The 27971-nt window shown below is 45.2% G+C and overlaps 3 protein-coding genes and 1 long non-coding RNA gene across 5 annotated transcripts; 3 read left to right on the top strand and 1 right to left on the bottom strand.

Moving 5' to 3' along the window:
* The first annotated feature begins 6 nt into the window (after positions 1–6).
* On the top strand, positions 7–3462 carry LOC149980321 (uncharacterized). The gene is made up of 4 exons (XM_090188017.1): positions 7–499; positions 591–694; positions 958–1063; positions 2361–3462. Exons 1-4 carry the CDS (start codon positions 223–225, stop codon positions 3239–3241), a joined length of 1368 nt encoding a protein of 455 aa, XP_090044143.1. The 5' UTR covers positions 7–222; the 3' UTR covers positions 3242–3462.
* A 346-nt stretch (positions 3463–3808) lies between these two features.
* LOC110512491 (equilibrative nucleobase transporter 1) lies at positions 3809–13165 on the top strand. Its single transcript, XM_036934052.2, has 13 exons — positions 3809–4073; positions 4656–6048; positions 7452–7581; positions 8086–8132; positions 8803–8879; positions 9896–9988; positions 10546–10685; positions 11037–11188; positions 11278–11421; positions 11536–11643; positions 12009–12195; positions 12453–12576; positions 12842–13165. The coding sequence occupies exons 2-13, from the start codon at positions 5856–5858 to the stop codon at positions 12980–12982; spliced, it is 1536 nt and encodes a 511-aa protein (XP_036789947.2). The 5' UTR covers positions 3809–4073; positions 4656–5855; the 3' UTR covers positions 12983–13165.
* Positions 13166–13213: 48 nt separating this feature from the next.
* LOC118941439 (uncharacterized) lies at positions 13214–16543 on the top strand. Of its 2 annotated transcripts, none has more exons than XR_005037649.2 (3): positions 13214–13743; positions 13969–14154; positions 14949–16543. It is a non-coding gene; the product is annotated as an uncharacterized LOC118941439 (long non-coding RNA). The 2 variants fall into 2 exon arrangements; XR_005037647.2 differs by having other exon boundaries at positions 13223–13743; positions 13969–14665.
* On the bottom strand, positions 16291–26766 carry LOC118936568 (uncharacterized). The gene is made up of 5 exons (XM_036954145.2): positions 26211–26766; positions 25307–25704; positions 22418–22482; positions 22001–22158; positions 16291–21718 (listed from the first exon to the last, which is right to left on the bottom strand). Exons 1-5 carry the CDS (start codon positions 26458–26460, stop codon positions 18798–18800), a joined length of 3792 nt encoding a protein of 1263 aa, XP_036810040.2. The 5' UTR covers positions 26461–26766; the 3' UTR covers positions 16291–18797.
* Between the last annotated feature and the right edge of the window lie 1205 nt (positions 26767–27971).

Here is a 27971-nt window from a genome sequence, read left to right as displayed (position 1 = left end):
ACTTACGGTAAATTGAATGAGACGTCATCACGTCATGTTGCATTATTATTGTAGACACAGGAACAGGGATTTGTTAACCGCTATGATCTGAGGTTTAAACTACCCAACCAGGTGTCCACTTACAGGCCACAGTGTTTAAACATATTACAATTCAATATCGCTATTTTTCCCTTTAAAATTTGCCATTATCAATATCTAGCTAGCTAGGCTATTCTAGCTAGAATGTCGGAGACCGTAATGTTTCAGACGCAGTTGTCGTCCATCATGGAAGCTCTATCCACCGCCGCCATGGCGGAGATAACCAAACTGGTGGACGAGTACTCCGCGTTTTTACGTGGGGAACTGTCACGTAAAAAACACGACAACGAAATCCTGATGAAAAAGCTGAAAGTAGTTGAAAACCGGCACCGGAAAAGGACATCTACGATTGAACACGGCGGGGACGGAGTTGGCGCTGTGCTGCGCGAGAGACTTTGGAACGGGGGTTCCCTACCGCCCCGTACGTGTTTATGTATTTAGTTTTAAATGCTTGGTGATTTAAAATCGACAGTCGAAAATGAAGTAATGTGGTCCCTTCTCTTTCCATGCAGAAACCAACAGAGAACACAAGCCCGACCCAGTCTTTACGCAGCAGGGTTGCAGCAGCGAGTGGAGTAATGGACCCGCGGCGCGGGAGGGACTAAGGACGGACGAGGTAGTGTAGCCGCACATTACACTCTTTTGTTTTATCAGCAGTAAAATAGTTAATCGTGGGCATGGCATTGATATTATTTACAGCTGAATTATAAGGTATAATAATTTACATAAGGATTGATAAAACATTGTCAAAAACAGGCTAATAGGCTAGTATAGGGTAAAGGTATTTATGCATGGCATACACGCAAGTACGTGTTTATGTAATTCGCCTCCCATTAACAATGCATTGATAACACTATCACCGTCTCTGTCCGTTAACAGACCACTGTAACAGACGAGACGGCTGAACCAGTTACCATCAAACAAGAGAGACTGGAGGAGGACGGCCCAGGGGAATGTGGTGCTCCAAATGAACTGAGGATGAATGGTGAGAGAGACAAACCACGTTTCCATCAACAGTTTTTATACAAGGAAAGTCATACCGAACTTTTTTTTTTATCACGATGGATGGAAACAGGAAGTTTCGGTACAATTTTCTAAATGCCAACAGATATCATTTGTTCATTCGACATGGTGGGACCTTTTTGTCTGTAAAATGAATTATGTGAGAAATGGGGATTGAAACGCCTCTGGGCCAATATTGAAATTATAACCGTCATATCGAGGTGAATTTGGAGTCACGTGATGATATGTTGTGTGTGGTCCTCCCACTACGACTCGGGAAATCATGCAGTTTATTAGGCTACAGATGAAATAACATGATGAACTTCAGGGTGGTGCTGCTCCTTTCCGATTAATATCATTGGTCTGATTCTGGGGATGCTTGACTGCCGTTTGACAAATATTCTAGCTCCATAATAATTTAGGTTTAAAGTTTATTTCCAGCAATTCTACACATTTTGTAATGGGGTGCAGAGAATATTTTGCCGTTTTTAAATGTAATTTTCTTGCAATTCTTTACATTTTGCCATGTCTAATGTGTATTCATGTGATATTTGAGTGACTCAACAAAATCTATGGGCTAAAAAACCTAGCAAAAAAAATGTTAGTTGATCTGGACATTTCTGACAAGTTATAAATAGCTCTCTAAGGTATGCAAGTGTAACAGATGTGAAACGGCTAGGTAGCGTTTCAATCGGTGACGTCACTTGCTCTGAGACCTTGAAGTAGTGGTTCCCCTTGCTCTGCAAGAGCCGCGGCTTTTGTGGAGCGATGGATAAACGATGCTTCGTGGGTGACTGTTGTTGATGTGTGCAGAGGGTCCCTGGTTCGCGCCCGGGTATGGGCGAGGGACGGTCTAAAGTTATACTGCTACACAATGACTGACATGACAAGAGGAAAGCTGATGATGTACCACCCAATTTAGAAGTTGCACCTTGTGCATTCTACTGTTTCAAGTTGAAAGCCAGACTGAGTTCCTGTTTTTTATCTGCAACAAGTCCGTTTGGTGGAAACACACCACTGGTGGGAAAATGCACATATTTTCTATGCAGATTTGAGAATATTCACATTAAATTGGATGGAAACCTAGCTACCGAGAGAGAAGGAAAGAGCTTAAATGAAATGAGGGAGGAAGAGAGGCCAAGTTCAAACATCCAGCCAGCAAAATGCAATATTGCATGGTTGGTGGTGGTGGTAGTGATGATGATGATGGTGGTGGTGAGGATGATGATGACATTGCCTTCTGTTTTCTATCCCGTGTTGTCCCCTCTCCTACATGTAAGCTCCTGAGCGTTCCACCACTCCACTGGTCGCCCGGCAACCGCATCCCACTGATCAGAGCAGTTTTGAGGAGGACTGGGGGTTCCAGAGTACACCACCAGGGGGTAGAGATGAGCTCAGTGACTCTATGGAACACAACATAGAAGTGGAACATAGAACTATGGGACACCACATAGAACAGGAACATAGAACTATGGGACACCACATAGAACTGGAACATAGAACTCTGGACCATGACCTCAGTAGCAGCTCTCACTGCCTTGACCAGGAACAGCCTGTAGTAGTTGAGATCTGCCTCAAGAGGGAGCCAGAGAGCCCATGTCCAGACCTCAACCCACTACCGGGAGGAGAACCAGGCCTGGGGGTCGACCAGGGGGATCTGGGCCAAACGTACCCCGAGTATGCAGCACTGAACCTGGGGTACGGTGGCTACACAGACACCTCTGGTCTATTTTTCACCTACTCGTCAGAAAACCAACTACAACAACACACTTCCTCCTCGACAACGACCACAGACGATTACGCATCGTTCCCGGGGAAACACTCCGTCACCGTCATGCCCGGTCACCATGGAGACCAAAGAGGAAATGGTGGGACTGTCAGAATTCGAGCTCCCCTCAGTAAAGAGAAGGAGGGGAGGTTCGTATGCAAACATTGTGGGAAGGGTTTCCCCTACATCAGCTGCCTTAAGCGACACGCCCTCAACCACACGAGAGAGAGGACGCATCACTGTTCCATGTGTGGGCGGAGCTTCATCAGACCCAGTCACCTGAGGAGGCATGAACTGCTGCACACGGGGGTCCGACCCTTCGCCTGCGCACTATGTGGACGCCACTTCTCGCATGGCGCACACCTCCGAGCTCACATGAAGACACACACGTGATGGAAGTGCCCTGTGTGTGTGTGTGTGACGTAATTGACTTCTTGTTTTACATATGATCTAAAGTTTTATGTGGAAAGACTTGAACCAGTTTTAAAAGGGGGGATTCCACGTCAATTCAAGAGTTCAATACATACAGTAGACATCTGTTCTGTGGATTGGTCTTTATTGTAGCCTGCTGTGTTGCTAGGCAGTTTCTGAGTAAAATGCTGATGGTTGAGAGAGCTGCTTTCATTGGTCAAGTTACTTTTTAATTCCAGAAGATGTATTTTATTATTGCTGTCAAATCATATTCCAAGTTTGTATTTCCATTTTACAATTAATGACATTATCATCAGAAATCCCACACAGAGCTGTTCTTAGGCACAACACGGAGTGTCTGGACACAGCCCCTAGCCGTGGTATATTGGCCATATACCACAAACCCCCGAGGTGCCTTATTGCTGTTATAAACTGGTTACAAGTGTAATTAGAACAGGAAAAATGCATGTTTTGTCATACCCCTGGTATATGTCTAATATACCATGGCTTTCAGCCAATTAGCACTCAGGGCTCTACCACCCAGTTGATAATTAGATATAAGCAACTGGAGACAACTCACCACTCACCACCATATTTTGGTCCATGGCCATGGTTCCAACATGGCCATTTAGCCAAGTCCCCAATGCCTGGCCAACGCTTGCGTCGCGTGCACCATGAAGCGCAGGTGGAAAGACAGACAGCGAATGGACAGGCACATCGCGGCGCCTGCGCGTAATGACGAGGTTTCTGTTTAGAGTTCTACCACAAATCAACAAGTGGATCGACATTAAACTAAGTGGGATCATTAAACAAGGTGAGTGGCTGGTATATAGGCTACAGCCTATGTATGGCATCGTTTTCATAGCCTACGATTTATGATCAATGCTGCATGGTTGAACTGTGGCCAGTGTAATAATTGTCATAAAAGTTGCTCTACCATAGCCATACACGTTTTTATTGTTTTATGACAGCACCGTGTCGTATACTGGCCAACGTCCCGCTATAACCTAACTATTTTACTGTCTATTAGGCGTTTTGGCAGCATACTATAGATTGCGCGCAAAGAAAACACAGTAATGCAATGACCGCATGGCGGATTAGTCTGTAGCTAATCTGATGTGGTTTACCGTTATAGGGCGAGTGTACTGTCTGTTGTAGTCTTCCCGCACTGTAATGTAGGCTCTAGCTCAGTGCACATTCTCATACCATAAGCGGATTTATTACGCTTTAGACCGTAGTCGATAGTCCCTAGACTGTATTATTCCGATTTCCGACCTTGTATTATAATTATTTATCCTTAAAGTGTTTGATGTGCACTATGTATTTTTATTATTAATTGTTATTGTATTATTACACTTGCCACGTGTTGTGATGCCTCTTTACTTGTATATTTTAGGGGAAAGATGAACAATCGCCTCTCTCAAAGCAAATGACAGGATCATTTATGAAATGGCAACAAAGGAATGAACAAAAGTCATGAGTTACACACTGAAGAAAAGAGAGGGAAATAAACACAAAGTGGAACAAAGTGGGCGGAAAGGAGAGGAAGTGAGAAAGAAAGAGGAAGAGAAACATATCTAATAGAGGGGCTATTAGAGCAACCGTTCATCAGTTTACACTGCAGGTTGAGAAACGTCACACTCCTCGTGGATTTAACCACTAGGCCTACTATTATGACAACTCGTGTTAGTGTGCTATGATCTCAAATTCTACTATGGCCACCACTACCACTTCAAGAATGAGTTGTTTGAAACGTGTCATAAAACGTGTCATCTGTAACTTCTTCTGATACTGCAAGTCGTTCTATAGACAGTCTAATGTTCTTCTACATTTAGATTTACATTTAGGTCGTTTAACAGAGGCTCTTATCCAGAGCAACACAAGTCTTCCATCCTAAAAAATACATTTAAAAAACTTGTTGAGAAGGGGAGTTAACCCGTATATTTTCTGATAAGTGCAGTTTGAATTGGAATGCCACGTCTTATCTCTCCCACCCATCACTTCTTTGTAGTGATACAGCTACTTTTCAGCCAGACACTCTCAAATACTCAAAACAACTATCAAGAGGGATAGAGAGCGAGGGAGAGAGCGAGGGAGAGAGAGGGAGAGGGAGAGCGAGCGAGGGAGGGAGGGAGAGAACGAGAGGGAGAGAGAGAGCGAGGGAGGGAGGGAGAGAGAGAGCGAGGGAGGGGGAGAGAGAGCGAGGGAGGGGGAGAGAGAGCGAGGGAGAGAGAGAGCAAGGGAGAGAGAGGGAGGGAGGGCATATAGAAAAGTAAGACAAGAGTCAGAGGATAGAAAAAGGGTCTCTTTGAATACAGTCACCCACTAACCCCACATTAATAAGACAACAAGAACAGTCCTTTGAGTGACAGTTAAACAGGCAGCCAGTCAGTCAGTCAAAGCAGGGAGTCAGCCAGGCAAGTAGCTATCAGTCGGTCAGCCAGCCAGTCAGAGCAGGGAGTCAGTCAGGCAGAGCAGGGAGTCAGTCCATCTCTCTCTCAGTCGGTCAGCCAGCCAGCCAGCCAGTCAGAGCAAGGACTCAGTCAGCCAGGCAGGTAGCTAGCCAGCCAGTCAGCCAGCCTGTTAATCAGGGAGGATGCTGGGATGCGGTGGGGGTGGAGTGGGGTTGCGGTACAGGCTGACCCTGGCCACAGGGTTGGTGGAGTGTCTGTGTTTTGCCGGCGTGGTCTTCGGCTGGGCATCGCTGGTCTTCGTCCTGAAGACAGACGGATACTTCACTGACCTGTGTGTCAATCTGACTACTGGACCCAACAGTACAGTGGAAACAGGTTAGTAGTTCAATGCTATTCAGTTCAATATGACATAGAATACAATAGTATAGATTGGAATATAATAGAATACGAAGCACAGCTGAGGAGTTCATACTAGAAAACTGAAGGACCTGGATCTCTACTTCTATCTCTCTCTGTATTCATCTCTCTCTCTGCCCCATCCCCCCTCCCCCACGCCCTCTCTCCTCATCCATCCATATCTCTCTCTGCCCCATCCCCCCTCCCCCACGCTCTCTCTCCTCATCCATCCATCCATATCTCTCTCTCTGCCCCATCCCCCCTCCCCCACGCCCTCTCTCCTCATCCATCCATCCATCTCTCTCTCTGCCCCATCCCCCCTCCCCCACGCTCTCTCTCCTCATCCATCCATCCATATCTCTCTCTATATTCATCTCTCTCTCTGCCCCATCCCCCCTCCCCCACGCCCTCTCTCCTCATCCATCCATCCATATCTCTCTCTATATTCATCTCTCTCTCTGCCCCATCCCCCCTCCCCCACGCTCTCTCTCCTCATCCATCCATATCTCTCTCTCTCAGACTGTAGTGGACAGGATGAACAGTTCTCCCTGGTCTTCATCATCCCTAATCTCTCTCCCCTTCCCTCCATCTCTCTCTCAGACTGTAGTGGACAGGATGAACAGTTCTCCCTGGTCTTCACCATCACTAATCTCTCTCCCCATCCCTCCATCTCTCTCTCTCAGACTGTAGTGGACAGGATGAACAGTTCTCCCTAATCTCTCTCCCCATCCCTCCATCTCTCTCTGACTGTAGTGGACAGGATGAACAGTTCTCCCTGGTCTTCATCATCCCTAATCTCTCTCCCCATCCCTCCATCTCTCTCTCAGACTGTAGTGGACAGGATGAACAGTTATCCCTAATCTCTCTCCCAATCCCTCCATCTCTCTCTCTCAGACTGTAGTGGACAGGATGAACAGTTATCCCTAATCTCTCTCCCCATCTCTCTCTCAGGCTGTAGTGGACAGGATGAACAGTTCTCCCTGGTCTTTATCATCCCTAATCTCTCTCCCCATCCCTCCATCTCTCTCTCAGACTGTAGTGGACAGGATGAACAGTTCTCCCTGGTCTTCATCATCCCTAATCTCTCTCCCCATCCCTCCATCTCTCTCTCAGACTGTAGTGGACAGGATGAACAGTTCTCCCTAATCTCTCTCCCCATCCCTCCATCTCTCTCTGACTGTAGTGGACAGGATGAACAGTTCTCCCTGGTCTTCATCATCCCTAATCTCTCTCCCATCACTCCATCTCTCTCTCAGACTGTAGTGGACAGGATGAACAGTTATCCCTAATCTCTCTCTCAGACTGTAGTGGACAGGATGAACAGTTCTCCCTGGTCTTCATCATCCCTAATATCTCTCCCCATCCCTACATCTCTCTCTCAGACTGTAGTGGACAGGATGAACAGTTCTCCCTGGTCTTCACCGTCACCTCCTTTATGAACAACTTCCTCACGCTTCCCAACGGATTCATCTTCGACCGCTTCGGCACCATGGCAACGAGGCTTCTGGGAATGTGAGTCTTTTTTCAACTACAGAAATCCAGGCTTCATTGCTAGGGCCCAGAGTTTTTCCTGCCCTGGTCAGGTAAGGATGGCAATATACCCATATACAATGTGATATATGGCATATCCATTGCAAATAATTCTTACAATGTCAACATTTAAAGAATATAACTAGGTCCTGACCTCTGACCAGTATTTCCAGGACATCCACAGAGTTTTATTTACACATAGTCAATTAATTACAATTCTTCAGTAAGTTTATACCTAGACTGTCGCCTAGACCAGAGAGAGTGACTGAGTCACTGAGTCTAAAGGGGGTGGGAAGGTGAGGGTCCATTCCTGGTTTACTCAGTCATTGTTGTTGTAGAATATGTATGCATATTTTAAGCTTAGTTCTACAGGTTTATTGAGGTTGTCTTCTGACCCACTGAGAAATGTGTCACGACTAAAGTTTAACAGACCATAACCCACTGTGTGACACCTCTTTATCTACCTCTGCTCTGTATTCCCCTCAGATGTCTCTACACCACTGGTACACTGATGGTTGCCTTCTCCAGTTCAGGTGAACATAGACTGTACAGTAGAACGGTGGTTATTCAATCAGAACAGCTCTTGGTGTTCGTGTATTTGATAAATGAACAAAGACAATCAATCAAATGTATTTCTAAAGCTCTATTTACATCAGCAGATGACACAAAGGGCTTGTAAGGAAACCCCGCCTAAAACCCTAAACAGCAAGCAATGCAGATGTAGAAGCACAGTGGCTAGGAAAAACTCCCTAGAAAGGCCAAAACCTAGAGAGGAACCAGGCTCTGGCTGTTCCCGCTAGAAATTATAAGAGTACATGGCCATTAAGGCCAGATCGTTCTTCAAGATGTTCAAACGTTCATAGATGACCAGCAGGGTCAAATAATAATCACAGTGGTTGAGGAGGGTGCAACAGGTCAGCACCTCAGGAGGAGTAAGTGTCAGTTGGCTTTTCATAGCCGAGCATTCAGAGGTTGAGAGAGAGACACCGGGAGAAGGAGAGAGAGTGTTGAAACAGCAGATCCTGGATAAGGTAGCACGTCGGGCAGACCAGCAGAAACTGGAGCAGCAGTACGACCAGGTGGACTGGGGACGGGGACCTGCAAAAGCATTAGGAAGAGCACATTCCTAGTGTTGGATGTTGGATGAGTAAATATTGATCCAGGCTGAACTTGGCCTATGCTGTCTGTGTCTCTCTCTAATAGCTCTGTCCATGCTGCTGTTCCCAGCCCTGTCTTTCATCGCAGTGGGAGGTATATTGTTCCTCATCACAAACATACAGGTACAGCAGCATGCCATGACTCCTCAGTTTCAACACAGTTCCAGACAGGACACACAGTATTCATTACATCTGTGTAACAGCTGTATGTCACACACTATTTTGTCTGTGTAACAGGTGTATGTCACACACTATTTTGTCTGACACATAAAACTGATATTTATTCAGTAAATACTGTATTTATACTGTATACTATATGGATACTGTGTTTATACTGTATACTATATGGATACTGTATTTCTCTGTATACTAAATGGATACTGTATTTCTCTGTATACTAAATGGACACTGTATTTATACTGTGTACTATATGGATACTGTATTTATACTGTGTACTAAATGGATACTGTATTTCTCTGTGTACTATATGGATACTGTATTTATACTGTGTACTATATGGATACTGTATTTATACTGTGTACTATATGGATACTGTATTTATACTGTGTACTATATGGACACTGTATTTATTCTGTGTACTATATGGATACTGTATTTCTCTGTGTACTATATGGATACTGTATTTCTCTGTGTACTATATGGATACTGTATTTATACTGTGTACTATATGGATACTGTATTTATACTGTGTACTATATGGATACTGTATTTCTCTGTGTACTATATGGATACTGTATTTATACTGTGTACTAGATGGATACTGTATTTATACTGTGTACTATATGGATACTGTATTTATACTGTGTACTATATGGACACTGTATTTATACTGTGTACTATATGGATACTGTATTTATACTATGGACACTGTATTTATACTGTGTACTATATGGATACTGTATTTATACTGTGTACTATATGGATACTGTATTTATACTGTGTACTATATGGATACTGTATTTATACTGTGTACTATATGGACACTGTATTTATACTGTGTACTATATGGACACTGTATTTATACTATGGACACTGTATTTATACTGTGTACTATATGGGTGGATTTCTTCTTCTTGGATGAATGTCCACAATTGTTGAACTGTTGTTCGCTACCATAGGTTGGGAACCTATTTGGCTCCCATCGTTCCACCATCATCACCCTCTATAATGGAGCCTTCGACTCTTCCTCGGCTGTCTTCCTCATCATCAAGGTATCACAGAACTCACACATACTGTAGCCAACAGGACAGAGGCCTCTGAGAGAAAAATGTTCTGCTCGTCAGGTTACTAGATAACTAACTGCCTTAAAAAGGCCAAGTGTATAAAACAGATGAATTTGTATATATTGTAGATATATCCCATATAATGATTATATTTGTATATATTGTAGATATATCCCATATAATGATTATATTTGTATATATTGTAGATATATCCCATATAATGATTATATTTGTATATATTGTAGATATATCCCATATAATGATTATATTTGTATATATTGTAGATATATCCCATATAATGATTATATTTGTATATATTGTAGATATATCCCATATAATGATTATATTTGTATATATTGTAGATATATCCCATATAATGATTGTATTTGTATATATTGTAGATATATCCCATATAATGATTGTATTTGTATATATTGTAGATATATCCCATATAATGATTATATTTGTATTATATGTAGTCATGGTCATTTAATAGCTATCCATTGGTGGCTCTGCTTATCCATCTCTCTCTCCCTCCGTCTCAGGTGATGTATGAAGGAGGGGTCTCCCTCCGCTCCTCCTTCCTCATTCTCTCTGTCTGCAGTGTCATCCACCTCCTCAGGACGTTCTTCCTCATGCCCAACACCCACATTCCCTACCCACTCCCCGAGGGCTTCACCTATGGGTGAGAACTACAACTCCCACACATACGACAGTATTCATCTGACCAGGCCCTATGATACATAATGCCATAGTATGTATGGGGGCTGTAGTTGTCACCTAGAGAACTACGACTCGCATAGGGCCTGGGGGGTTTCCAGACCATGGAGTGTTTCCTTGTCAGATTACTTGGGCAGGAAAAAGTCCTGTACATGTTCATAGATAAATGCAAAATTAAATTAAATGATTATTAGTGTTTGGCATTTAACAAATGGTATTGAATTGTTAGGTAAGTCTCAATTACATCCATTCATATCAGATGGGTGACCCTGATGATAAAACATATGATTATACTCTGATGCTTCCTTTTCAACAGCGTAAGCCCTGGAAAGTCCAACAGCTACAACGTAGAGGAGATTGAGAAGACGCGAGAGACGGGGATGACATCGGAGGGGGAGGGGCCAGCTGAGACTGACGACATGCCCCTACAGCCTGATGATGGGCAGCAGTCAGAAGACTCTGGGAAAGGTGTCGTTTGGCCAACTACAATCTTTAATCTGGCTGGGGAATGGAAGGTGCATTTTGTTGACTCAAATGTTCTCCTCTCTCTCTCTCAGTGGCCAGTTTCAGGAGCTGTGTGCAGTCGTGGTTCTTCCTGTGGCATCTGGTGTGGCTGTCTGTCATGCAGCTGAGACACTACCTCTTCATCGGAACACTGAACCCCATGCTCAACCGGCTGGCCGACAACAACTCAGCCCTGGGTAAACCACACACATGAACACACGCATGCACACACCAAAGCATAGGTTCACTGAATGAATCTAAATACTCTCTCTCTCTCCCTCCCCCCTCTCTCCCTCCCCCCTCTCTCTCAGTGAGTCAGTACACCAATGCCTTTGCCTTCACCCAGCTGTGTGGGGTCCTCTGTGCTCCCTGGAACGGCCTCATCATGGACAGACACAAGGGGAAGCCTCTGGCTCCAGGTGGGTCACATGGCTCTAGCTTAGCCTCTGGCTCCAGGTGGGTCACATGGCTCTAGCTTAGCCTCTGGCTCCAGGTGGGTCACATGGCTCTAGCTTAGCCTCTGGCTCCAGGTGGGTCACATGGCTCTAGCTTAGCAACAACAGGATGGTGTTCAATAGTGCACAAAGTAGCTAAATGTTAAGCAATTAAAGACCAAAATGGGTATCCTTATTTGTTCAGGTTGTAGGCCTACCTTCTGTTTCAGTCTAGAATATATACTTTTTAATCCTATTTCATGCCTCATGAGCAAGGCCATGGTTCTGGTGTGTGTGTGTCCATCATCATCATCCTCACCCAACCTTTCTCTCACCTCCTCCCTCTATAGGAGAAACAGATAAGGAGGCAGACCTACGCTCCTCCTCTCTCTCCCTCTTCCTCACCTCCCTCCAGTGCCTCCTCTTCTCCATCTGCGCCTCCTCTCCTCTCCTCCCTCTCCAGTACCTCACCTTCATCCTGCAGGTCCTCAACCGCTCCTTCCTCTACGGAGGCAACGCAGCCTTCATCAGCATCGCGTGAGTGAAAGAGGGATAGAGACAGATAGTGGGGGCAGAGTGGCAGATTAATAGAGAGATCTGACAGGAAGGAAATAAAAAGGAAGATTATAGAAGAAGGAACAAGGGACTCAAAAATAAAGACAATAGACTTGACATTCTAAAATGTAAAAATACAGTTGAAAGACTAAAGTTTACAATAAAGGAAGGTGACTGAGTGCTCCTCATTCATACTTCCCTCAGTTGATGTCTTTCTCCTTCCTGCCCTCTCTCACCAGTTTTCCTGGGGTCCACTTTGGGAAGCTGTATGGTTTGGTGATGTCTCTGTCTGCCGTGGTGTCACTGCTGCAGTACCCCTGTTTCGCCCTGGTCAAAGGAGCCCTAGGTGGAGACCCCTTCTATGTGAGTGGGTCATACAAACATACGGTCACTAGATGACTAACCTCGTCCCCAGGCTCAGTTGCTATCGCGAGAGAGCCGGCAGGGTGGATGAGATTAGTAGATGTACTGTGCTGTACTTGCCAAAAAGTAAATATTGAAATGTCTTTGTTGAACCTCACAGCTCATAACACAAAAACAGTGTAACTTGCAGTTGGCCTACTTTGTACACGTGTATGGTTAAGGCTACGCTCTCAAAAGGGCTGTCTTTGTCATCTTTCCTCCTCAGGTGAACATCGCTCTGACTCTGCTCACTCTACTGGCGTTCATCCATCCAATCAACATCTTCTACCACTGCAGGAAACTGACCAATCAGAGGGAGGATATGGCCGGCGGTGCTGACATCACATTGGCTGAGGCCAAAATGTAGGGCACATTACATGATGGTCCTGAGCCAAGGGAAACAGGAATTGTCTTATTTCTAAATGTTCAAAGGGAATATGTGAATATTTAAAATAATAAAACGCTTTTTTTATACTTATGTTTTACAGTAATCCCATATTCCATCAGTATGTTTTGTTGGATAGTTGTCAATAAAAATGATTATTCATTATTGTGTCCTCATTTAAGCATAATAAGTCATGCTGGAAGTCGTCAATGAAAACAAACTGGTTTCCGGTTAAATTGAATCACGCAGTCCAAAACAAACCAGTTGGCGATCACATATACATTTAGGCTGATAAAGATTGGTATTCAAGGTTTTCGTCTCGTGTAGGCAAGAGTTGCAATTTCCGATGAACACCCAATATCCTGAGTTTCACAACAGCTTTAGAAATGGAGGAAACCACGTTTAGCTACAATTTTATTCCGAGTCTAAGGGTGGATGAAGTGATCGACGTGATGCGATCTAGTTTTACACAACTTCAAAAACAACTGAACGGATCTTTACATATGTCAGAGGAAGTTGTGGTTTTATTTCTGTCCATCTCTGAAGTGCCGTTGGCTCGTTGTATGGGTTCTCTGCAAAAAGCGTTACTGGCGGAGATAACCAAGCTGTCGAAAAGTCAGGTCGCCGACGTTCTTACCGGGAAAGGTCCAGTACCGAGAACGGAGAGAGCAGAGTACTTCAGTTAGCGGCGGAAGAAGCTGAAAATGAAGATGTCAGTTACGACAACGATGGCACAGACACAGGTAGTAAATTCTACACACACAATCAATATAACATACAAAACATTGTCCAATATGTGTGTAGCTTACTGCTGGATAATTGATTGTAATCAAACACACAGTAGAGAGAAGGTATTTTGATCAAGTTTGGGGGTACATTTATGAACTGTAGCCCATAAGTTAGGAGATAAAAATCGGTTCAAGTTATTGCCAATGTTGACGCTTGCCTTACTTCCCCAACAACAACAGGTCACATGTAGACCACAGTGATACCAAAGCAGACCCAGATCCATCATACTGTGGCAGTGGATCAAGCCTCCACCACACATGTAGTCGTCTGTGGCCATATCTTCAGGACAGGATGATGCACCTAGTGTCCACACGGGAGAGAAGCCTTACTCCTGCTCCGACTGCAACAAGACCTTCCACAGACAGGTAGGAACTGGGTAGAAGTAGTAAGACATGATTTCATCTTGTGGTGAGAGTGATAAGCTCTTTGGGTAGGTTGGCACTCAGCTAGTTCCATTCTATTTTTATTGGTCGACATGAATCTAACACAAACTACTACGGGGGGGGCTCCGCCTGCCCGGGCACCTTCTTCCGTTCTGACGGATGCAAGCAACACATGCTCACCCACCAAGAGGACAGGCCCAAGCCGTACATGTGCTCACACTGCGGCAAATTCTTCTCCAATGCCACAGCAGTCGCCGCCCACGAGCGAGAAGCCGTTTCGGTGCCCGTACTGTGAGAAGACGTTTGCGACCGCCGGTATGACGAAGGCGCACGCCCTGTGCCACCTGACTGAGCAACCTCACCCGTGTCCCCAGTGTGACAAGAGCTTCAGAACAGTGTATGATCTGAAGGGCCTTGTGGTGATAAAAGGCCCTTCCTGTGTGAGAAGTGTCCCAAGGCCTTCAGGACAGCCAGGATTCTGCATAACCACAAGGTCAGTCAAGTTAGGTTGAGAGGACTGGTCCCTGGTTTTGCTGTCAGTGTACATGTAGGTAGGAAACACTGTTCATAAGGGTTTGAGGAAGTGTAGGAGAGATGTGGACTCCTGTATTTACTCTAAACAATACTACACACAATGGTATACTTATAGGTATGCTTTGAGAATGGTTGTTTTTGAAATTCTATATATTTTTTGAAAAATCTTGGCGTATAAAAGGACTGGCGAGGAGAATAGCTAAATGGAGCCGTGAGAAACTCAACATTGTTCCCTGTATTAGGTCCACCACATGGAGGACAGTGACCACGCCTTTGAGGACTGCAACAAGACACCCCTTCACCTGAAGCTCCACTCAGAGGACAAGCCCTCTGTCTGTCCAGACCGTGGCAAGGGATTCCTCTGGCTCGACCGCCTCCACCGCCGTACCCACGTTAGAGCCCAAGTCCGGGAAGATCCACGTGCCTGCGGGCGTTCACCAGGGAGTGACACCTTAATGTTGAGCACGGCGTCGAACCGTCCACCCCCGTGGGTCAAAGTTGAACTGTCATCTGGATTGGAGGCGAAGACTAGGACAGTCCAGGTCAAACCGCCTTCGTTCAGGTGTTTTACAGGTCTGAACTGGATCACCACAGCTGTCACGAGGAGACGGAGACATAGACAGTTCCAGCAGAAGAGGAGGATCACAATGAAGAAGTCAGAGCAGTTTGATGTTGAAAGAAGAAAACGTGTTCCCGTCTTATAAACTACTTCTGTCAGTGTCTAGTAGTACACTCCATAGACACCAGCTTGTGTCAGGTAGCAGGGAATACAGGTCTAGGACCAGTTGTTAGAACGCATCTTGTCAGCACCAAGAACAGGTCTAGGACCAGTTAGACTGCAGCTTGTGTCAGGGCCGGGGAGTGCTGTAGCAGCAAGAACAAGTCTAGGCACTGTTGTTAGAATGCAGCGTGGGTCAGCAGGAAGAACAAGTCCCAGGCCCGTTTTTATGATTGTAGCCAACCAGGGAGTGGGACAGCCTCTGACCTTGTTCCAGGCACCTGTAGTGAGGTTCACAACTCCTGGTAGAGTCACAGCACCATCTACAGCCCAAACAGTGAAACTACTCTGCGACTAGTTTACATGCCTGTGGTATCATCCAAAGCAACACCCATAGCACCAGTATAGTATCCAAACCCATAGTAACACTAGTAAATCCCTGACAAGTCTCACCCGTAGCAGCTAAACACAGTAGCAGCACCAGTCACCTCCATGGCCAGACCAGACATCACAACTATGGCAGCACCAGTCACCTCCATGGCCAGACCAGACATCACAACTATGGCAGCACCAGTCACCTCCATGGCCAGACATCACAACTATGGCAGCACCAGTCACCTCCATGGCCAGACATCACAACTATGGCAGCACCAGTAACTCCCAGGTGAAGACCAAACAGAAGAAAATGTTTTAGTTAAATTATATATAGAACAGGGACAGGGAGGGACCCTTTTAGTTGCAAAATGTTTTGCTACAGCGTGTAACCAATTCACTCAGTCATAGCTACTACTCCTCCATGCTAACAGTTGGCTGAAGTAAACCCTGATATGAGTGTCAATGAAAAGACCCACTGAAACATCTCTCTAAAACAAAGTTTACTTACAAATACCCAAAAGCCATTGACAGTAAGAATGTACACAGTGATAAATGCTATTTGTATGACCAAACAAACTGATCAGATATACTTCAAGTTTCTTTCATAAAGAGCCATTCTAACATGCAAACAAACACAGGATGAAGAACTGATGATGTCACCATGTTTAGGATTACAAATGTGTTAGTTTACTATTCTAACATTTAATCCTCAGAACATTTGATTAAACAGTTAAGACTATAAAAGTTACATGTTCGAGTTCTTGTTAGGTCTACAGCATAATGTACAGTGCCTTACGAAAGTATTCGGCCCCCTTGAACTTTGCGACCTTTTGCCACATTTCAGGCTTCAAACATAAAGATATAAAACTGTATTTTTTTGTGAAGAATCAACAACAAGTGGGACACAATCATGAAGTGGAACAACATTTATTGGATATTTCAAACTGTTTTAACAAATCAAAAACTGAAAAATTGGGCGTGCAAAATTATTCAGCCCCCTTAAGTTAATACTTTGTAGCGCCACCTTTTGCTGCGATTACAGCTGTAAGTCGCTTGGGGTATGTCTCTATCAGTTTTGCACATCGAGAGACTGACATTTTTTTCCATTCCTCCTTGCAAAACAGCTTGAGCTCAGTGAGGTTGGATGGAGAGCATTTGTGAACAGCAGTTTTCAGTTCTTTCCACAGATTCTCGATTGGATTCAGGTCTGGACTTTGACTTGGCCATTCTAACACCTGGATATGTTTATTTTTGAAAAATTCCATTGTAGATTTTGCTTTATGTTTTGGATCATTGTCTTGTTGGAAGACAAATCTCCGTCCCAGTCTCAGGTCTTTTGCAGACTCCATCAGGTTTTCTTCCAGAATGGTCCTGTATTTGGCTCCATCCATCTTCCCATCAATTTTAACCATCTTCCCTGTCCCTGCTGAAGAAAAGCAGGCCCAAACCATGATGCTGCCACCACCATGTTTGACAGTGGGGATGGTGTGTTCAGGGTGATGAGCTGTTGCTTTTACGCCAAACATAACGTTTTGCATTATTGCCAAAAAGTTCAATTTTGGTTTCATCTGACCAGAGCACCTTCTTCCACATGTTTGGTGTGTCTCCCAGGTGGCTTGTGGCAAACTTTAAACAACACTTTTTATGGATATCTTTAAGAAATGGCTTTCTTCTTGCCACTCTTCCATAAAGGCCAGATTTGTGCAATATACGACTGATTGTTGTCCTATGGACAGAGTCTCCCATCTCAGCTGTAGATCTCTGCAGTTCATCCAGAGTGATCATGGGCCTCTTGGCTGCATCTCTGATCAGTCTTCTCCTTGTATGAGCTGAAAGTTTAGAGGGACGGCCAGGTCTTGGTAGATTTGCAGTGGTCTGATACTCCTTCCATTTCAATATTATCGCTTGCACAGTGCTCCTTGGGATGTTTAAAGCTTGGGAAATATTTTTGTATCCAAATCTGGCTTTAAACTTCTTCACAACAGTATCTCGGACCTGCCTGGTGTGTTCCTTGTTCTTCATGATGCTCTCTGCGCTTTTAACGGACCTCTGAGACTATCACAGTGCAGGTGTATTTATACGGAGACTTGATTACACACAGGTGGATTGTATTTATCATCATTAGTCATTTAGGTCAACATTGGATCATTCAGAGATCCTCACTGAACTTCTGGAGAGAGTTTGCTGCACTGAAAGTAAAGGGGCTGAATAATTTTGCACGCCCAATTTTTCAGTTTTTGATTTGTTAAAAAAGTTTGAAATATCCAATAAATGTCGTTCCACTTCATGATTGTGTCCCACTTGTTGTTGATTCTTCACAAAAAAATAGTTTTATATATTTATGTTTGAAGCCTGAAATGTGGCAAAAGGTCGCAAAGTTCAAGGGGGCCGAATACTTTCGCAAGGCACTGTATGTTAAGTCTGATTTCCTCCACAGTACCAATACATCTTCATTTGTTTGTTTCAGCTGCAATATATTTTATATAGTGTTATTCTCAGAGAACTAAATTAATCCTACAGACACTATGAAAATTCAACCTTGTTGGTTAACCAAATATGTAGTGTATATATACAATTCTGAAAGGTAAAAAATATAAATCTAGAGTTTTCCTAAAACAAATGAATAGGTTCAGAAGTAGGAGTCCCAGACTTCGGACGGTAAACTAGTTTAAACAACAGTATATGCATTCAGTAAAACATTTTTTGTAATACTTAAACAACACATGTGTACAGTAGTTATGCTAACGGTTCAAAGAATGATAAGGCACTAACCGAAAAGGGACTTCTCTCTGAATTTAGTTTATATCTACACACTGAAAACACAACAGTAACATGTTTAACAGTCCAACATTTTAACCAAGAAAGGTTAAGTCTTTTAAGTTTCAGAGATTGAGTGATAGTCTTCACAAAGTCCATCTCATCAACTTGGAGAGAGAGAGAGAAGACCCATAATTAAATCTATGTATTGAGTGACAGTCAGCAAGTTGTGTTCATCCTTTCAGACCGTTGTGTAACCCTGTGTGGTCGCGGTCAGACCGTTATGGTGCAGAAACAGCATCTGGTCAAGGCCCTCTGGAGGAATATTGGTTCTCTTCCTCTGAGTCACCCCCCCTCCATCCTGCAGGAACATCTGGACGGCACTGCCTGCGACAGCCGGGGCAGCTAGGTAGGCACGTGCCACTTTGGCCAGCAGGGGGAGCTGTCCTGATCTAGCCTTCCACCACTGTAAAGGCTCCACGCCCAGGGTGGCCCCCTTCTCTGCTCTGAAGACGGACAGCTCAATGTCCACTGTCTCTTCCACTGAGGGCTGCTTGTTCTGGGACTGGGAGCTGAATAGGTCCCCTAGAAGGAACTCCATGCCAGTCTGCTGGGAGGTGGGCTCCAGTTTCAGCTCCATGTTATCACTCTCACTGTCGTCGTTCACAGAGCTACCGGTGGCTTCCTCGTCTGAATCACTCTCTGTTCGCTCTTTGAAACTGACCGGGGTGATCTCCTTCAGCCTTTTGCTTCTTCTCAGGACGTCTCCCTCCATCTCTCCTGATGAGGTGGTCGAGGAGGATCCCCTCTTCTTCCTCTTCCTGCCCCCTGGAGACGCTGCCTCGGCCCTCCTCCGGTCCTCCTCTACGATCCGGACCACTTCTTTCTTCAGCCAGGCGAAGGTGGTCGCCTGCTCTCTGACGTCCATGAAGCCCAGGCCGTGAAACTGGGGGTCGAGGGCGCACGCTACACACAATACCTGGTTGATCTGGGGGTCGTTGTATCGGCGGGAAAGGCCCCACCTTATCTTCTTTTTGAGTTCCTTCAAGATAGTGGAGTCGTTGCGATGGCGGGGGTGGGGGGCGAAATGTCGGTCGAGCAGGCCGGTGAGGATGGGCTTGACCAGCGAGAGCCTGGGGAACGGTTCCTTGGCCAGGGTATGGCACGCCACTTCTAGGGGTTTCAGCAAGGAGGAGAGATCCTCCAACACCTTCCAGTCAGATCGCTTGGGCACAGGGACCAATGAGTTGGAGCTGTCGGTGGTGTCAGATTTAGCACGGACAGCGGAAGTGGAGTTTGTGTCATGTTTGTCAGCGGTTATCAAAGCGGCAGTCGCCCCCGAATCCAAGTCAGTGGGACTTCCTGTGTCTTGTCCAGTTTGGATCTCACTGTCTATTTGTTTTAGTGTCTCAGAGATCATGTTTTGATAGCGGAGGAGCGTCTTAACCACACTGTAAAGCCCATTCCAGCCTGGTTTCCCATAGGCCCAAGCCTTCAGCTCAGCCGTCTCCTGCTTCTGTAGGACTACGATCAGTTTCCTGGCTGGGTGAAGAGTTACCATGTCTTTATCATGGAGGGAGAAGAGGCTGTAGAGAAGGTGTTGGAATACACTGAGGGTCTTTGAGATGATGGAATGACTCATGACTTCCTCTATGCAGCTCTGAACAGCTGTGAAGAAACAGGGTATGGGTGGAGAGTGGGACTCCTCGCTGGTGGAGTTGGCTCGTTCGATCGCTCGTTCCAGACCTGAGAGATCATCAGAGGATATGGAGTCCTCCATCTCCAGGAATGTGGTGGAGTTCGGGTGGTGGTGACGGGCACCTCCACCCACCCCTTCTCCACTTCTCTCTCTCTTCTTCGCACATACCTTCATCTTTTCCATCTCTTCGCCCCCAAGCAGGATGAAACTGGGCTGAGAGATGTCCCACTCCTGAGCCACGGACCTCACTGTAGCCTCGACCACGCTCAGATCCATATCCCCAGTTCCCGTCTCACCCAGACGCTGCGTGGCCAAAGCCAGGTTATGGGAAGTGAAGTCAGCGTTGATGAAATGGGCCCACAGGGTGGCGTATCTCTCCTGGTCTCCCTGCCAGTCATGACACCACACGTCAGCACTAACAGCTACGTGGTGAGATACTTGGTTCTGGGTCTGTGAGTGGAAACGGGCAGCTTTTCTTGTTGAGGAGCTGGGTTTGAATTGAACTGGAATATTAGGCTTGGAAGTATCTTCCTCATTGAACCCAGTGCTGTTGGTCAGCAGCTTGGCCCAGGTCTTTCTTCCCTCGGTGTGGACGTCCCTCAGCACCTCCTCCAGTAGAGAAGCTGAAGGAATCTCCTTGCAGGAAGGCAGCAGGGTCTGGATCAGCTGCTTGAAGCCCTCCCCCTCCACTGTATCCGGGGGCAACAAGTCTTTGATGAGGAAGTTAGTGATGGCTGTGGTGGTTTGATTGGTCAGGAAGTTAGAGAGCGTCCTCTGTCCCGGTGTAGCGGTGGAACCCGCGGTCACAGTATCGGTCACTGCTGAACTGCCGTTCCCACTCCAAGTCCAGTCCTCATTACTGTAGTTGCTGTTGGTGGTTCTGTGGGTGGAGGGGCTGCTAGAACGAGGTGCTCTGCCGCCCGTAGTGGGGTAAGGCCTGAAGCGCGAGGACGAAACCCAGGGCTTGTTGCCGTCCTTGATGACGTCCCGGCGCTTCATATGGTGCATCTGGACCAGGTGGTTCTCCAGCTGGGTGACAGTAGCACTGTAGTCCACCTGTTGACCACACAGCTTGCACATGACTTTGTCCTTGTCCAGCGGCTGGCCGTTGGGGTCCGGCTCAAACCCAAAGAACTCCCATACGGGGCTGTTGGGCTGAGAGGGGCTCAACAGTATCTCAGCACCCTTTACAAAGTCGTACTTCACGGTTGTTGCCAGTCCCGTCTGATTGGTGTTTTGAGGTGGGTTGAGGACAGGGGTGGGGTCAGTGGTATCAGTCTGTAACCCGCTACTGACATCACTGATGACTGGCAGGGGGCTCCCTGATTGGCTGTTGTCTGACCAGCTGTAAGAGCCATTGGCGTCTGGGAGACTGCTAGTTCCGCCCACTGGCACGACCTGGATGTCACGGAAGATCCGCAGTAGGATTTCCTTGTCCCCGAATTCACACTTGATGTTCTCACCTGTGAGAGTGACAGTAAGAGAGAGAATATTGTGTTTAGTAACAGTGTTCGTGTGAGTTAAAATATAGGCACTGCTTTATTTAGCATCTCCCTGATCAGTTCCCTTTTACTACAAGATAACAGCGTAATTCCATAATTATTACCAAAAACATACTTTTCCATCACATGGGACGAATACTAGGAAGCTCCAATTGTTATCAAGTAATAAATAATATTATACCAGTTAATAACGCCGAACAACGTTAATTCCGTTGCGCTAGAACTCCCAATCACCAAACGTACCGATCCCTAGACCCAGCATGGCAGCGTACTCCTGGCCAATCCAGACCTTGAGTTCTGTCCCCTCAGGGATGGGCTGGGAGACCCTGTAGAAGATCTGACCGCGGTACTGGAACACCGTCAGGTTGTGTTCTTCCTCGCAGGCAGCACACGCTACATACCTGAACAGGGATGAGAGGCATGACAATGCAGTGATATTAACATTGCATAGCCCATGGAGCAGTTTCCCCAGACACAGATGAAGTCTAATCCTGGACTAAAAAATATTCTCAATGGAGAATCTCCATTTCTTGCTTTTCAGTCCAGGACTAGGCTTAATCTGTGTCCTGGAAACAAGCCCTAAATGTATATCTTGACTAAAGATGATATTCACATAGATATATGACATATGAAGTAGGGATGTCAAACTTAACTTCTCACCTCATCCAGTTTGATTTGTTTTCATCCGAGGCATCTACGAAGTAGTAGGAATCATTTTCTTTGATCTGGGAACAAGAGAAGAGAATCAACTATTAGCTGATTTGTAGACCAAACTGACCACATTTGCATGTAGTTTACAGTGTATAGGTCAGCCTTTATCAAGACTATACTGAACAAAATGTAAATGCAACATGTGTTGGTCCCATGTTTCATGAACTGAAATAAAAGATCTCAGAAATGTTCCATACTCACAAAAAGCTTATTTCTAAAAAATGTGTGCAGAAATGTGTTTACATCCCTGTTAGCGAGCATTTCTCCTTTTCCAATATAATCCATCTGACAGGTCTGGCATATCAAGAAGCTAACTAAAAATGATCATTACACAGGTGCAGCTTGTGCTGGGGACAATAAAATGCCACAAAAATTTGCAGACAATACAATGCCACAGATGTCTCAAGGTGACGGAGCGTGCAATTGGCATGCTGACTGCTGGAATGTCCAGCAGAGCTGTTGGCAGATAATTTAATGTTAATTTCTCTACCATAAGCCGCCGCCAACGCCATTTGATTGCTGGATCGAATCCCCAAGCTGACAAGGTAAAAATCTGTCGTTCTGCCCCTGAACAAGGCAGTTAACCCACTGTTCCCCGGTAGGCCGTCATTGTAAATAAGAATTTATTCAACCTTATGGCAAGCCTCCAATTCAGGAGTACAACTGTGCTAAACAAGCCTCCAATTCAGGAGTACAACTGTGCTAAACAAGCCTCCAATTCAGGAGTACAACTGCTAAACAAGCCTCCAATTCAGGAGTACAACTGTGCTAAACAAACCTCCAATTCAGGAGTACAACTGTGCTAAACAAGCCTCCAATTCAGGAGTACAAATGTGCTAAACAAGTCACATAATAAGCTGAATGGATTCACTGTGTGCAATAAGTGTTCAACAGGATTTTTGAATGACTACCTCATCTCTATACCCTACACATATGTAAGGTCCCTCAGTCAAGCAGTAAATTTCAAAACAGATTCAACCACAAAGACCAGGGAGATTTTCCAATGCCTCGCGAAGGGCAACTATTGGTAAATAGGTTAAAATAAAAACAACAGACACTGAATATTCCTTTGAGCATGGTGAAGTTATTAATTACCCTTTGGATGGTGTATCAATACACCCAGTCACTACAGATACAAGCGTACTTCTTAACTCAGTTACCAGAGAGGAAGGAAACCGCTCAGGGATTTCACCATGAGGCAAATGGTAACTTTAAAATCAGTTACAGAGTTTAATGGCTGTGATAGGAGAACACTGAGGATGGATCAACATTGTAGTTACTCCACAATACTAACCTAATTGACAGACTGAAAATGAAGCCTGTACTGAATACAAAATATTCCAAAACATTCATCCTGTTTGCAACAAGGCACTAAAGTAATACTGCATAAAATGTGGCAAAGTAATTAACTTTTAGTCCTGAACACGTTGGGGGCAAATTCAATACAACACATTACTGAGTACCACTCTCCATATTTTATAGCAGGGAAGTCATCACGAGGTTTCGCAGTGGCTTGTAGGTCTGTGTAACCACGTTCATACACACCCAACCACACGAGCAAAACCTTTTAATGTCCCCCAAACTGCAAAATGTATGACAAGACCTGAAAATAGTTGTCTAGCAATGATCAACAAACCATTTCACAGAGCTTGAAGAATTTTGAATATAATAATGGGCAAATGTTGCACAATTCATGTGTGGAAAGCTTTTAGAGAGACTTCCCCAGAACGACTCATAGCTGTAATCGCTGCCAAATTTGCTTCTACTCAGGGGTGTGAATATTTCTGTAAATATTTCTCTTTTTACCTTTATTTAACTAGGCAAGTCAGTTAAGAACAAATTCTCATTTTCAATGACGGCCTAGGAACACTGTTCAGGGGCAGAACGACAGATTTGTACCTTGTCAGCTCGGGGGTTTGAACTTGGAACCTTCCGGTTACTAGTCCAACGCTCTAACCACTAGGCTACCCTGCCGCCCTTTCATTTTCAATACATTGATAAAATGTCTAAAAACATGTTTCATTTTGTCATTATGGGGTATTATTTGATTTCAGGCTATAACAACAACATGTGGAATAAGTCTAGGGGTATGAATACTTTCTGAAGGCCCTGAACATACTCTGTTACACAGCTTCCATATTGTAATGAAACCAGCAGGGAGTAAGGCTTGAACCCTCAACCTTCTGGCCAGACGCCCAGCGCGCCATCGACTGTGCCACAAAAGCATGCTGAAGTGGCAGAGTCGATATCCGCGCTTATAAACCAGGGTTGCTACAATATTCTGTTACACCGCGATTTAGTCAGGATGGTGGATCAGGCTAATATCCACCTGTCCATACTGACAGCCCAGGCTAATATCAACCTGTCCATACTGACAGCCCAGGCTAATATCCACCTGTCCATACTGACAGCCCAGGCTAATATCCACCTGTCCATACTGACAGCCCAGGCTAATATCCACCTGTCCATACTGACAGCCCAGGCTAATATCCACCTGTCCATACTGACAGCCCAGGCTAATATCCACCTGTCCATACTGACAGCCCAGGCTAATATCCACCTGTCCATACTGACAGCCCAGGCTAATATCCACCTGTCCATACTGACAGCCCAGGCTAATATCCACCTGTCCATACGGACAGCCCAGGCTAATATCCACCTGTCCATACTGACAGCCCAGGCTAATATCCATCTGTCCATACTCACAGCCCAGGCTAATATCCATCTGTCCATACTCACAGCCCAGGCTAATATCCATCTGTCCATATTCACAGCCCAGGCTAATATCCATCTGTCCATACTGACAGCCCAGACTAATATCCATCTGTCCATACTCACAGCCCAGGCGTATTTGAGGCAACTCAGAGGGCCGCGGGTCAACTCTCCTACGAAGGGTCCAAACGTCCACCCCTGATGCAGTGACAGGGTCTTGGCAAACACCCCCGCCTCTTCCTCCTCTGCTGACCCCCCAGGCACAGGCCCACTGCCCCACCTCCGCAGGCTGAGGCACGGGGGGATGGAACCCACCGCACGGGGGTCACCGCCCTCCAACCATGGCTCACCGCAGACCACCATGTCTGGGATGAAGTGAAGCGATCTGTCAGTACCGTGGCCACCACCGAAGTTACCATGGCCACCACCGAAGTTACCATGGCCACTGCCGAAGTTACCATGGCCACTGCCGAAGTTGCCTTGGGAGCCTTTGTCGTTGTTGTAGTGGTGACTCTGCTCTGAACCTGGGTAGAGGTGGAGAGGAAATTAGTAGAAGCTGTCTGGACTGTGGATGGAGGAAAATGCACACCGGAATCAGGCTGGCAGCAGGACACCTCTGTTCTCTACCCCCAGAAATAGAAGGGGGGGGGGGGGGTATATACAGTTACATAGAGATATTATTTGACGATATATAAATATTTTTTTGTGCTGGTCAGTTGTACCTGCACCAAAACTCCAGTATTATTTCTTCATAGCTTGTTCTCCATGTTTTAAAAAATGATGAGCAAAAACAACATCAGCGCTTATTTTTTTACAGGACTTCCCGTGACTGATCAAAACTCATGTTCATGGCTCTCTCTTGCCCCTTTGAAGCAGACAGTGAGCAATGTTATATGTTTGGACATTGAATCACAATATCGAATCGCAATACATATCGTATTGGCACCTATGTATCGTGATAATATCGTATGGTGAGGTCCCTGTCAATCCCCAACACACACACGGTGCAAATAACTTGCTGATTACACACCTGATGTCTCTGATGATTGACGAATGGAGGCTCCAACACCACCATACATGAGTTGATAAAACACATCAGGGTGGTGAGCCCTTAAATGTGATCTCAGGTTGGTCGGGCTCCCAGTTTTGCACGGAACTATCCTTCGGCACAACCGACAAATGGCCTCCTCCTTATTTTCAGGCTCCCCTTTATCATTTGGTTTTACACCAAAATGAACCCAGACTGTGGATGTAGCTCGTTTCTTTGAGACTAGATCCATCGTTCAATGGCTCAAATTTGCTAGTTAGCACAGTGAAATAGGTTTACCTGGATACCACGATATAGCCTAAAGATTAGGCCTCCCGATGATGAAATCCTAAACGGTCATAGATTTACACACAATAATTACCAATTTAGAATGTTTACAGAATATACCGCGTCTGTACATTGTTACTTAATTGTCAACAAATTCAGCAACATATCCGACGAACAACAAGTTAATCTGTACGATATCAGTGACCCTTAATGGCGATATCCGATACTTATTTCTCATCGAGGACAGAGTTTGACTGACATCTCTGGTTGACCAATCATATTCAGGCGTTTTGGTGCGTTAGCAAATCATGTTCAAGTATTGAGTTGTATATAATGCACATCATGCTTGACAGCGAGTGAAAGAAAAATAATCGACAATATTATGCCCCCCAAAAAACATAGGCTACAATTCTAAAAACGTTTTAATGTAGGCTACCTTGAATGTAGACTCACCTGATGGCTCAAAATAGTACCCATGCCCAGACGTTGCCGATATAAACTCAGAAAATATATCAGGGTGTCGTAGTCGCAGGTGATGTCTTAGATTGCTCGTGTTTCCTCCTTTGACAAAAACAATCCTCCGGCATAACCGGCAAACCGCCTCATCAATATTCTGAGGCTCTCCTTTCTCGTTTGGCTTAAAACCAAAATGCACCCAAATTGCGGATTTGACTTTGGGTTTAGAGACAAGATCCATTCTCACGACCGACCATTATAATCTACGCGTAGCAGTAGCCTACACTCGGTTGAGGGCTGGTCTTTCAATTTGGGTGCGCTCGTTCTACTGACCGCCCAGTAACCTACCCCGTCGTGGCATGCGTGCACTCGATATACCGGGCTCAATTTTGCAAGTGTCACCAAATGTGCAGTCTCACTTAAAAAAAGTGAGAAAAATATGTATACAAGTATTGAAATATCGAGTACTATGGGTGGGCTGCATGGAAATGTAGGAAAACAACTACAGAGAACGTCGTGGTATACCACTGGCCTGTGCGAAATGCACAGCATGGAAGTGAGTGAAATTGAGAGAGAGAAATCGACACTGGGTAATTTAGTCTTGGGGAAAAACACATCGAAGCCTACAATTCTAAAACGTTAGGAATTCAACATTTGAATGTAGATTTCAATGCCAGTGCAAATGACTTACAGCAGAGCAGACTCACATGATGGATCAGAGAAGTAGTATCCATTGCCGATATAAACTCAGAAAAACAGTAGGATGTTTTACATTACTCGTGTTTCCACTTTTGACACAAACAATCCGACATAACCTGTAAACGGTCTCATCAAGAGTATGGGGCTCTCCTTTGCCGTTTGGCTTAAAACCAAAATGCACCCAAACTGCGGCTTTGACTTCAGGTTTAGAGACTATACACATTTTCACGGCTGACCATAGCCTATAATAATAATAATAACGAAGGCGTCCACGCGCTTCCCAGCCGAAACAGTTCCGAAAAGTTCGTGCATATATTATGA

The sequence above is a fragment of the Oncorhynchus mykiss genome, chromosome 10, assembly GCF_057628025.1.
Source record: "Oncorhynchus mykiss isolate SJ-2025 chromosome 10, ASM5762802v1, whole genome shotgun sequence".
In the NCBI taxonomy this organism is placed as follows: domain Eukaryota; kingdom Metazoa; phylum Chordata; class Actinopteri; order Salmoniformes; family Salmonidae; genus Oncorhynchus; species Oncorhynchus mykiss.
Note: the sequence above shows the minus strand (reverse complement) of the source record. Positions and strands in the feature narration are given on the sequence as shown.

Coding starts and splice junctions, on each gene's coding strand:
- LOC110512491 (XM_036934052.2), top strand. CDS start 5,856: ATGCTGGGATGCGGTGGGGGTGGAGTGGGGTTGCGGTACAGGCTGACC. Junction 9,989..10,545: donor CTGTCTTCCTCATCATCAAG/GTATCACAGAAC, acceptor CCTCCGTCTCAG/GTGATGTATGAAGGAGGGGT. Junction 12,577..12,841: donor TAGGTGGAGACCCCTTCTAT/GTGAGTGGGTCA, acceptor TTTCCTCCTCAG/GTGAACATCGCTCTGACTCT.
- LOC118936568 (XM_036954145.2), bottom strand. CDS start 26,460: ATGGATCTAGTCTCAAAGAAACGAGCTACATCCACAGTCTGGGTTCAT. Junction 22,483..25,306: donor GCCTCAAATACGCCTGGGCT/GTGAGTATGGAC, acceptor TCTTGTTCCCAG/ATCAAAGAAAATGATTCCTA. Junction 21,719..22,000: donor CATGCTGGGTCTAGGGATCG/GTACGTTTGGTG, acceptor TCACTCTCACAG/GTGAGAACATCAAGTGTGAA.
- LOC149980321 (XM_090188017.1), top strand. CDS start 223: ATGTCGGAGACCGTAATGTTTCAGACGCAGTTGTCGTCCATCATGGAA. Junction 500..590: donor CGGGGGTTCCCTACCGCCCC/GTACGTGTTTAT, acceptor CTTTCCATGCAG/AAACCAACAGAGAACACAAG. Junction 1,064..2,360: donor AAATGAACTGAGGATGAATG/GTGAGAGAGACA, acceptor CCTACATGTAAG/CTCCTGAGCGTTCCACCACT.